The 12,653-nt window shown below is 38.2% G+C and overlaps 2 protein-coding genes across 2 annotated transcripts; one reads left to right on the top strand and one right to left on the bottom strand.

Moving 5' to 3' along the window:
* Window positions 1-6,548: 6,548 nt before the first annotated feature.
* Window positions 6,549-6,971, bottom strand: LOC140139142 (craniofacial development protein 2-like). The gene has a single exon (XM_072160923.1). The coding sequence runs from the start codon at window positions 6,969-6,971 to the stop codon at window positions 6,549-6,551; it is 423 nt and encodes a 140-aa protein (XP_072017024.1).
* A 670-nt stretch (window positions 6,972-7,641) lies between these two features.
* LOC140139143 (uncharacterized) lies at window positions 7,642-7,953 on the top strand. The gene has a single exon (XM_072160924.1). It carries the CDS (start codon window positions 7,642-7,644, stop codon window positions 7,951-7,953), a length of 312 nt encoding a protein of 103 aa, XP_072017025.1.
* Window positions 7,954-12,653: the final 4,700 nt, after the last annotated feature.

Genomic DNA, 12,653 nt, shown 5'->3' on the forward strand with positions numbered 1-12,653 from the left:
CTCAATTTATACCAATAGTTTATAATAGTCCAATAACAATTACGCATGCGTAAGCGTTGCTAACAACGAATCAGCTTGTCAAAAGCATCATTTTAGTTGTGTTTAGTAACACACTAGACGAACACTTCACAATTGGAAACCTCTTATGCGTCTGCAATTTTGGAAAAAGGATTTCAACCGATTAACGTGGATCAGCTTTAAAAGAAATCGTAAGTATATGTAGTGTTCATTGTATTTACGTTATTATCCAAAAAAAATTACAGTAGATATTAATGTATAGTTTCGGAAATATTTTATTTTAACATATTATTAGATTAAAAAAAATGTTGAAAAGACACGAGCGTTAAAATTAATTCATTATCAGTGATTCGGTAAACATGGTAAATCAGAAAACACGTTAACGTCATCAAAATAAGTTGCTTGCAATTTTGTATAAAGTATAGTTGTACAACTAACAAGGGTAAAACGTAAAAATCTGTGGAGGAATTTATTCGTACTGATCACTGAATAGATTCATCAGTTTTGTTGAAGATAAACAGTTGAATAAATTTCATTTCTGCAAAACCAGAAACTTAACTCACGATTGACGGTTTCGTCTATCATGGTCGATAGACATGTTCGGGATGATGATGGTAGATCCTCACCACTTCCGGTCTGAAATTCATTTAACCAATTGAATACATATAGGGCTTCATATTTCGCAGTACTGAGGTTTCCTGATTTTCTTGTGATTACGAGATCCTAACTTAAAGTCAGGAACTCGGGATCACAAGATCCTGAGCTTGACTTTATGATACAATACTGACACCTTGAAAATATAACATATATCATGAGTTCCTGAGATCCTATGCTGTCTTAATTAAATCTTTTTTTAATAATTATTTTTACTCTTTCTTTATTTCAAATTAGCTAAGTCAGGAACACAATAAGTCAGGACTCGTGATCACAAAATCCTGACTTCCTGAGTTAGAAAAAGAACCACATGGGCTTCCGTTACTTCTGCAGTATTTGATATTTGTCCTAATTACTGTTGCTGCCCACGTCATTGTTGCATAGGCTACTTTTGCTACTGCTGTTGTGTTGCTGCTACAAATTAATTATTGTTGTAGCTATTAGGCTACTGGCGTGGTTTGTTTGCGGCTAGGTTTGTGCTGAAAAGATAGCATCATCGACACAGCGTGACTTCCCTGTTGCAAGAGCTTGAATAGGAGTCCCTCGAGAAACGCCGCCAAGCAGCTAGCATCATCATGATGTATAAAATCCACACCAATGCCATAGCCATCAATCCTGCTCAGTATATAACACCTATGCTAGCAACCAATACCAGACAGTACCACCCTAGCAGGAATCAGATAATACCAGCCCGCATCCAACTCTACCAGAATGCTTTCTTTCCACGCACCATAATCTGGTGGAATGCGCTCCCCGCATTACTGTTGACCTCTCCTTCGGTGGAGGCATTCCGGGGAGCTGTCACATCCTTCATCTAAGCGGGTCCGGTTTTTTACTTGCACGATGCCTGTCATCACCATGTATATAAGCACCGCTGCACAATGGACTTTGCACCGCACCTGAGCATACTTCACAATTCCTTGGCCGTACGTCCAAATGGATCCTGCCAAGTATCAACGTAGACGTAGACGTGTTGTTGTTGACGACCTTGTTCGTAGTCAATACCATTGTTGTTATGATTCATGTCCCTTCAATGTAATTGATATTGCAAATTGGGTTCCGTTTCATTATCGAGTTAATTACATTTTATATTTCAGCCCTAAATCATGTGGGTGTCACACGTGGTGAGCCAGTATATTTTGTTATTGATGCTACAGCTTCTCTGTGTTCTGCCAAGTAAGTAGATCTACACTATAAACACCCCTCATAACCAAAACATCCGGGCATAATCACACACCCATGCGAAGAAAAATAACACCCAAAAACATAAACACCCACACAAATGACCAAAACGTTTTGATATTAGCCTTACTCAAGAACCGCAAGACCTGAAAACATATATTTCTTATAGTGCACTACGTTTTTAGTTAAATTGCTAAATCTTGAAAAAAATTGACTCCTGTCTTCCGGAAAAACTTAGTCATTTATATTTTGTTTACCACAGTTTTGTTGGGTTGGAAAAATAAAAACATACAAAATGCATACAATTTATGGGCGCCCCGTCAATGCTGATAACATAGGTTTAAGAGCATTGGCTACTATGCTACATATTGCACGAACATTCTGCTAAAATATGAGTGATCATTTGTCTATTTTAACCAAGCTCAGAGTCCATGTACCTGAAGTTTCAAGTACCGACGAAAATGGTGGTAATAGGTCTGTCACACTACACCGAATAGGTCTTCCGTACAAGAAGCGGATAGCATTTTAGTAAATCCGTTGTTGTTCGTCAATGATCGTTTTATGTTCTTTTTATGTCCTGCTATCATCCGCCAAATGCGTTTCGTGTTAGGTGATGTTCGTTAAGTCCGTCGGCAAGTTTGTGCATGCACAAAACTTGAAACGGAGTGTACCGAATACACATGTTCGGTATTTATCCGATGTGTGTTCGTATGGTGCTGCATATTGCCGGAGTTTGTTCGCCCTCCTTTCGTTCATGTTCGTTCTTTGTTCGTTGCACTCGGCCCGTGTTCGTTGCATTTACGTTCCTGTGAGGCCTTCACCACCGGATAGCATTTTTTGCATTCGGTGATGTACGTTGACCCAGACCGTGTTAGTGTCACACTACACCGGATCGGTCTTCCGTATAAGAAACGGATGGTATTTTAGCAAATCCGTTAGTGTTCGTCAATGTTCGTTTTATGTTCTTCATATGTCCTGTTATTATCCGCCAAATGCGTTTCGTGTTAGGTGATGTTTGTTTAGTCCGTCGACAATACGTTTCAAGTTTTGTGCATGCACAAAACTTGAAACGGAGTGTACCGAATACACATGTTCGGAAGTTGTCCGATTTGTGTTCGTACTGTTCTGTATATATACCCTGGGTTTGTTCGTTATTCTTTCGTTTATATACCGCTGGTGTTTGCAAGGTTTCGCAGGCGCTTGTGCCGGATGTAGGCCTATGGCGAACATGTGCATCGATCATGGGGGGGGGGACTTTCTGAAGGGTGTGTATACCATATTTCCCCCAGTACTTTAGTGACTGACAAGTAGAAAAAAGGGGAAAGGAGAGAAAAAAGAAAAGAAAGTGAGAAAAATTGAAGAGAGAAGAGAAGAGAAAAGTTGCATGTAAGTAGTATTGAGGAAGGGGCACTTTCTGAAGGGTAGAGGACGCAATATCAAATTCCTACCAGTTTTAGTGATTGACAAGAAAGAAAAAAGAAGAGACATGGAAAAGGTTAAATTGTATACGTTATTGAGTAGGCCCAGGATAGTAGTACTAGTAAGCCTAAGTATAGGCCTGTGATTATTATAGACAGTGCTTAAATGTGGTTCCTTGGCCCAAAAGCCTGTGAAAATTACTGCCGGCCAGTCCTTATGCAGGGCCCGTGATATTTTGTCACCAAAGTCAGTATTTAAGACGGGATTATAGGTCTATTCCCATGCAAATGGCTTCAATTGGACCTTCATTTTCAAAAATGGACAAGTCTTCCTTTTTGCTTCTGCTATGGACATCCACGTGTTATTTTTAAAACAATTGTTTATATTATACAATAATGGTGAAAACTTTTCAATGGCTTCAATTAGGCTTTCGTTTCACCAATTTGCGGCTGTTTCAAACTAAAATAGTACCCAATAATAGTGCTAAAATTGATCCAAAAAATGACAAATGGCTTCAATTGGGCCTTCATTGTCCAAAGGTTTCTCACCTCTATTTCCCCCGTACGCTGGTTGCCCTGATATATCAGATTTGTAGCCCTTTTGTACTTATTAGCCAATATTTGACCATTTTCGTTAAAATTTACCCCCTTAAAAATTGTCTTTCCCCACTTTGTTCACCCTCTGAAAAAGTGCTTGCTACGTCACTGCCTCTAAGGGGTCAAAAACCCTCTCAAACACCCCCTCCTCATCCACTTTTCTGATAGGGTGGACGTCCCATGTTGGTGCCACATGCGACGGATTCGCAGGTCATTTGTCGGACGTTGAACGATTGAATATAAAACGCCTGCAGGATTATTAGCGGCCACAACGCATAGAGAGACGAACGGGAATCGGACCCCCAAATCCGGACATTTGTCGGACGTTGACCCCAAATCCGGTCATTTGTCGGACGTTGAACGATCGAATATAAGACGCCTGCAGGATTATTAGCGGCCACAACGCATAGAGAAACGAACGGGAATCGGACCCCCTAATCCGGTCATTTGTCGGACGTTGAACGATCGGATATAAGACGCCTGCAGGATTATTAGCGGCCACAACGCATAGAGAGACGAACGGGAATCGGACCCAAAATCCCACCGAATCTTCTGCCGGACTGGTGATTTTTCCACCGAATAAAATATTTTTGTATTCGGTGATGTACGTTGATCCAGTCCGTCGTAGTGTGACAGACCTATAAAGGAGGCGCTCTCATCTGGCCCGCTATCTTAGAGTGCCCACCTTTAAATAAATATGACCCCAGCTAATTAACATAGATTGCAAAGGTTAAAAAAAAATCGTGTTTAGGTCAAATGGGCTTTGAATGTAGAAAATCCACTTTGCTTACTCATAATGTTTTTAAGCAATTGTAGTTCATTTCTTACAGAAAATGCTGAGATATGCTCAATAAGGAACGGACCATGGCTCGTCCGTTATTCAAGATGATCTACAAATATTTAATTAGATCCGTTTATGCACCATTGTACCTTACAATTTCATGTTTTTGATATTAAATATTCAAATCATTCAAATTCTCGTTTGATATTAGTAATATTTGGCACAAATGCCACCACACCAAAATGGTACTATCACTTTGACTTTACTTCTGATGTAGCAGGCCTTGCCTCATTTAGCAATAAACGCGGGATTTCAACTGTCAAATGAAGTGTTTCCAGAAAATAAACAAATTTAGTATATTTTTTTATAGACAACAGTGTCAAGTTGAACCAGTGATGTTATTATCAGGTATAGGTAATTTATTGTGTGATTTTGTTTAGTATTGACACATATTCTCATATGAATTTGGGTATTCAGTTCTAAACAACGTCTATTACGTACTATTATAGTAACCAGAGTGCGCATATACTCGTATGTTACCATAAAAAGACACACTTCTGCATTGAAAACAAAACAAATGATTAGAATTTTTTATCACAAATTGTCACAGACAACATTATTTCAAACCCTATTTCAAGGGTTCAATTTGCTATCAATTTAAAGCTGCTTTCCTCGTTTCTTACAATATTTTAGGCATAACTATTTTATAATATCATGCCAGCGGCGCTATCCATACTTCAAGATTATGGGTCTTTTGCTGACAGATTACTTATAAGTTGATGCTGTTGTATTCATTGAATTCCGGCCTTAAAGCTATTTTCTATTCCTAGAATATAAAGTGACACAAAGTAGAGTTTGGTGCAGTCCCTGCTATTATACCAGTGCTTTTAACTCTCAGATTCTATTTTAGCATAGCGGTTAAATTAAAAGATCTATTTTCAAGACACTATTCCTAATGGACGAAATGAAGTATAACATACGAGAAACGTAACTCGTATTCTTAATTACCTACAGTTTTTAGTAAATTAAATCGCATCGTTCCGTGTCTTAAAACCATAGCAACCACCAAAATTATGAAAATTGCTCGTCAATAGGGAAGGTTACGTATTTATTTATAACTTGTCTTTAGGGTGTTTTCAATTTCCAAATGTCAGACTCCTCGCGTGTTGTCTGCAACGGTAAAACACCACACGATGTCGTCGTCGCCACGACGGTTGTCAGACTCTTTGCGTGTTATAGAATCGGGACGACGACGCATTACAAATTCGACGATGACAACGTTTGGTGTTTTACCGTCGCAGAACCATCCCTCGTGGAAATCAGAAACTCCCTAATAAGACAAGTACTGCAACATCATACTTAAAATAACATATAATATCGGGAGCCGTATTTCCGGCGCAAATTCTTTAACAATTTTTGACTCGACTACCGACGCATGTCTGTATACCGTGGGCTATGGACATTCGAGAAATAGCATAACGTTAGATTCTGCTTCAGATTGTTGACGCTGTGTGAAAATTGAAAAATAAAATTGAATGATATAATGGATTTAAACGTTTATATTATTCTAATAATCATCAATGTTAGATCTTATTAAAAAAACTATTTCTTCATTCAGTTAGAATTGAGTTGTAGTGTTATCTTTAAATTTGATCTTCATCGTCACAGGTACCTTTTAATACGTTTTTTTTTTAAATATCATTGCTCTCATAATAAACATTGTATTCTCAAAATCAAAATTGCGTTTCTGACGGACGGACATAGGATGTATAATATAGTACATCGTTACATAAAGACTGCACAAAAAGTAACGCAGATGTTATGTTATAAATACGCCTATAACTTGGCATAAATAATTGTTTTCACAATATTTTAACATAGAAAGAAGGACGATTTATTTACGCGCATTTTGCTATCGCTGTTTTGTCTACACTCGTGATGACAGAACAATCCTCAACAATTCCACGCTGGCTACGTAGGATAAAGTCTATTTGGTTCTTTGTAATTCCGTTTGGACTTTCCAAGGTCCAATACCTATTTTTATGTTTCTTGAAGTATGTGTTAGCAATGATAACTCCAAACTTTCCCATGATGGCTTCTTCTCCAGGTTGACATTCTCCTATTTTGGCGTTGAAGTAACCCATTACTATGGTGTACTCAGCTTTGCTGTCTTCTATCGCCTTATTTACCTCCTCGTAGAGTTCTTCAACTTTTTCATCATCATAGTCCGATATTGGTGCATGCACTTGAATTACGCAAAGCTGTTTGTTTCCTGTCAACTGTACTATGAGATAGATCACTCTATCTGAGTAATAGTTCATGTCCTTTACATACTCTTTGGATTTTGGGTGGATAAGAAATCCAATTCCCTTGGCATTTTTGTTTGCCTCTGTTTTTCCTTGGTTGTAGCGCCAAGCACCCCCTTGAGTTCTCGTTTTGTTTCACATAGACCAAGTATGTCCCATTTGAAGTCTTTCAGTTCGTCTAGCAATGATTCAAAAATGGAAAGAGGCGAAGATCATTCTACTTCATAAAAAAGGGGGATAAAGCAGACATCAATAATTACCGGCCAATAAGTTTGCTTTCTCATGCATATAAGATATTTACCAGCATAGTCCAAAACAGGATCCAAAGAATACTAGATGAAAACCAGCCGAGGGAACAAGCAGGATTCCGGACGGGTCTCTCAACAACAGACCATCTACACGCATTAGCATTGAACCAACTGATCGAAAAGGCGAATGAATACCAGCTTAAGCTTTGTGTAGGATACATAGACTATGAAAAGGCATTTGATTCGGTTGAACATTCAGATCTTTTAGCAGCCCTAAGAAGAAAGGAGTCAATGAAACCTACGTGCTCATCAAAGAGGATATCTACACAGATGCAGTAGCCACGATCCATTTGGACAATGATGTGTCAAATCATATCCACATAAAGAGGGGAGTGAGGCAAGGGGATACAATATCACCAAAAATCTTCACAGCTGCCATGGAAGAGATTTTCAAGAAGTTAGACTTGGAGAAACAAGGAATAAATATAGATGGAGAATGGTTGACAGACCTGAGATTTGCAGATGATGTTGCTTTAACAACAACATCAGTTAAGGACATGGAGACTCAACTAAATGGTTTGAACAGTGAAAGCAAGAAGATCGGTTTAAAATACACAAAGGGAAAACAAAAATGCAGATGGCGGGACGACATCACATCTTACATTGGCACAACCTGGGCTAGGATAGCACAAGACAGAGGGCAATGGAAACTTCATGAGGAGGGCTACATCCGACATGGGCTGACGTAGCCAGCAAGGCAAGGCAAGGCAGCATGCTAGTTAGCCTATAAAACTCGCATTTATACGACATGTTATACCTTGCATCATTTAGTTACAGCTTCTGCCTGAGACTCTATAGAACGCGCATTTATATGACATGTCAAACTTTGCATTACATGTAGCCTATAGAACGCGCATTCAAATCTTGCATCATGTTGTTACAGTATCTATTTTTGACCCTAAAGAACGCGCATTTGTATGACATGTCGAACCTTGCATTTGCATGTACTTCCAGTATCTGTTTGAGACCCTATAGAACGCGCAACTATACGACATGTCGAACCTTGCATTAGCGCAATCAGCTGCAGAAACCGGGGGGGGCACTCACTACTTGATTTGCTACGCACCCGTGTCCAAGAAAAACGTCTAAAAGGGTATGTTTTTCACCACACAGCGGCGTCGACGTCTTTTTGAAAAAAGGGTACTTTTTCAGAAGGCATCGCCATTTAGGGTCCTTTTTCAGCCAAATCCTTAGACGTTTAGGGTTAGTAATATTATTGTTTGAGTGAGTTTGCACTAATTTGATAAAAATCACCACTTTTTAATTGATTCTTGTTACTTTTGTGCATGTTTTCTTCAGTATCTATATGTCTGCAACATCAAAAAGAGCTAAAAAGACACCTTGGGTATCAAATTAGCTCATTAACCTGTTTACGCCACTTAGGGTATCAATATAGATATTTCCAAGTTGACGCCATTTAGGGTATGGTTTTTGCATACGTGCTACGCCATTTAGGGTAGGGTTTTGCATGTGTTTCGCCATTAGGGGTGCAATTTGGTTATGTGAAAATTCGCCATTAAGGGTGCATTTCAGAAGTGTTCGGACGCGGGTGGGAGGCACTTTTGTGTGAGAGTGACCCCCCCCCGGCTGCAGACGCGGTTTCCCGTCTGCTCAGTTGTCTCGTGCAGCATGCTGAAGATAATAGACTAGCCGAGACCGGGTTTCTTCAATTACACGAAATAGAATCATGGGTTTTTGGGGGTGGGGGAGAGGGATAGTTCGTGTTGGATGTTGGTGTGTATATGTACGAACGGTATAACATGATGTACCCCTTTTAGGGCAAGTGAGTATTATTACAGACCTAAATACCAAATAAGTATTATGCCGAGCGTTCCTTTCGAAACCGTTCCATATGAGTATCTCTCCTTGCAATATATAGGCCTATGTATTAGTAAAGTATACAATCAGGAGGGTGAAAGTTCATAGGAACAATGCCGGAAACTACGTCACGCTATTGTTCGACCTAGGCTACATATTTTTAACGCATGCGTGTTCGTCAATACAGCTTTATTCTCCTCCACCTTCGCAACACGGTACGTATAGGTTAAATACCACTAATAGGCCTGGGCGATACATTGAAATACGACGAGTAACTATCTGTTTTCATGGCATTCGAAAAGACTGCATTAAAGCGCTGAAATTGATCAATTTATATAGCCAAAAAGTACTTTTTAGAGTTTGATGCTTCAAAATGGTACATTTTCTCTCATTATATGACATTTTTGTTGTAATAGTACCAAAATTCATACGCACGGCTTCGGTTTTAGTAAATATTCGCCCTATCATATTGTAACTTTCAGCTTCGAGGGCGCACTGTCATTTTAAGGTGTTTACGGTTCAGTGCGTTAAAACAAGAAAAGTCTCAGGTCAACCTATGTTGAATTTTTGATCATTTAGCATCTAAATCATATAGTTTTACCTGATATTAGTGGCATTGAACTGTGAGAGTTCTGAATATGAGAAAATTCCACCCGAAATTAGGCATTTTCCCATTGAAACCCGTGTAATACATAATTAGTGGTATTTAACCTGGAGTGTCTGGAATCACACTGACGGCGGAGGAGAATACTAGCTGGTCAGGCAGTTTAATTTTATCAAGCATACTCAATTTAATCATAATCGATTTACTCATAATATATTGTATATTCAAAATATAATTTTAATATTGTAAACCTGTTAACTTATATATTTGTGTACTAAAGTATACGGACACGTGAATAAAATCATGTCGAAGACAAAATGGCTACAATATAATTATTGAATAACTATGTTTTTATTTTGTCTGATGTGAGTAACGTGTTGAGCTTTTGTAGAGGTCGTGGAAGCTAGGGTGTTATTGTATAGATACGCAGCCGCATGCGCGCTCCACGGGTTATTCTAGTCCATCATGATCAGAGCAAGTGAGCCAGTTCTAGCCTTCAACAAGTGTTTGGCTACTCTGCACAAGAAAATAATACGAAACCTTTAAATTAAAATCGTGAAGAATTCAATTGACCATGAAGTGGGAATGCACACTACACAGAGTTACGACATATTAGTTTGACAGGGGGAGGTGGTCAATTTAATGATTTTATCCACGGGTTTGTTAAGCAGTCGGATGTCAGACATGATAGGCATACATCGATAAGTCATAGAAAGTCTGACTTTAAAATCCTAATATTTGATACCTTCGGAGGAATTTTTTAACAACTTTGAAAACGTCACCATCAGAGAATGTTTGGCAACAATATTCAAGATAGACAGGCTAGCAACTCAAGATACACTCAACGCGATTTTGATGTATTTGAGTATGATAACTTCTTGCTCCATTCGTCCTCTTTGACGAGAGGGAGATATTTCATATCATTTGTGAAAGCCTACTACCATTTATGACATGTATACCGGGGTTTATAATACTCAAATGTGATGCGATCAAGCAAAATCAGTCGGAACTCGCAAATATTGATTTTGAGATATAGCCAAACAAAGGTAACATTTCCTTTTCTTTCCTATTGTTTGGGAAACTCTTTAATTGCTCATAACTTTGGAACAGGTTGTTCAAATTCAATGGGGTTTTCTGCAAAATGCAGCTTTGTAAATGCCTCTTACTATCTTGTAAGAAACTGAGAAATTAATATTTCCGAGTTCCGACTGATTTTGCTTGATCGCATCACAGATAATATTGCTTCTGGTGCTGGTTCTGGTTATGTGCTTTACGCATGCGTAAGCGTTGGTAGCAACGTATCATTTTGTTAAAAGCGTCATTTTAGTTGTGCTTACTAACACGCTAGGCGAACACTTCACAATTTCACAATTGCAAACCTCTTATATATCTGAACTTTGGAGGAAGGATTTCAACCAATTAAAGCGGAATAGCTTTAAAGAAATTGTAAGTATGTTAGCCCTAATATATACATATTATGTTCATTGTATTTACGTTATTAGCCACAGAAATGTTACAGCACTTTTTAATTTATACATTTCGAAATATTTTATTGAAACACATTGTTATATAGTTACTAAAATGTTGAAAAGACACGAACGTTGAAATTAAATTGAAACCCTTGATTCGATAAACAAGATAAATAAGCAAAAATCATCGAAATCATTTTTAGTCAAAGTCAGAGGAATAGTCCGTACGAACACTATATCTACATCTATACGCAATTTAATGCGTGTAGGGCTTCAAATTACGCTATACTGCGGATTTTTTATTTATTTTTTTTTGTCAACTACATACATTTAAATGAAATGTTTATGGACTTATCCTTCTCCTGAAAGCTTAAAAAATTCAAATATTGCTACACGCGGTGATCAATGATAGTGCTTCTGAATTTTAATTTTGTAAAAAAAATCCTTGTTTGGCTTTATCTTTACCATATTTTACGGGATATCGAGTTGGCGCAGCGGTAGTTCCCTCGCCGGCCTTGCACCACTGAGGTCCTGGGTTCAAGCCCTGGCCGTGTCAAATGACAGTGTGTGCATTTTGTTTATTCCAATTCCATGCCCGCTCTCGCAGGTTTTCTCCGGGATCTCCGGTGATTAAAAAAAAACAGTAATTAGTTGTATGGTTAATAAAAACTTCTTCCTTTTGGGGGAGCTGCTCAGATAATTTGGTGGATGTTACAATCTAAGTGCGGTCAGATTCGGCTGCAACTTGCCTAGTTGATACGATCTGATTGTGATGATCATGATCAATTCCATGTATTAGAGTCATTTGTTTTGGGTTTTTTTGGGTGAGGAAGATGGAGTGTGAGTGAGGTGGGTGGGGGTATGTGTATGTGTGAACGATGTAACGCCCATGTACCCATGTGAATATAAACTGAGCCAGTTTTACCCTTAAGGTTATTAATTATTTTAAACTGTTGTGAGCGTGTAGAAGAATTAAAATATCACAGATATACTTTTATAGGTGCTGCGGTTCTTGAGTTACGTTGTGAAGAGGGCTGAAACAACAGCACTTTTGTAAAACGTACATAACTAATTAACAACAATAAAGTTTGCAGAGTATACGATTTGTAGAATGAACTTTTGCAAAACATCAAGGTGTTTTCAATAATATATTGATCTAGATAATGAAAATCGATTTTTAGGTTGCTCCGACCAACAATACCTCGTCTACCCTTAATGTAATTGATATTACAAATTGTGTTCCATTTGATTATCAAGATAATACATTATATATTCCAGCCGTAAATCATGTGGTTGTCACACTTGGTAAACCAGTCCAACTTGGTACTAATTCTACAATTTCTATGTTTTCTGCCAGGTAAGTAAGATCCACATCCTATAAACGTTCGGTTTGATATAATAATTATATATTTCTTATATAATTGGCTTCCTTGGCTCGCAATTCTTACATAAATTAAGAAGAAAACATTTTCATTTAATTGCTAGGTGTTGAACATAT

Source organism: Amphiura filiformis, chromosome 18, assembly GCF_039555335.1.
Source record: "Amphiura filiformis chromosome 18, Afil_fr2py, whole genome shotgun sequence".
Classification (NCBI taxonomy): Eukaryota; Metazoa; Echinodermata; class Ophiuroidea; order Amphilepidida; family Amphiuridae; genus Amphiura; species Amphiura filiformis.

Bases quoted from the DNA above. Each gene is read 5' to 3' on its own strand.
- LOC140139142 (XM_072160923.1), bottom strand. From the start codon at position 6,971: ATGAACTATTACTCAGATAGAGTGATCTATCTCATAGTACAGTTGACA.
- LOC140139143 (XM_072160924.1), top strand. From the start codon at position 7,642: ATGGAAGAGATTTTCAAGAAGTTAGACTTGGAGAAACAAGGAATAAAT.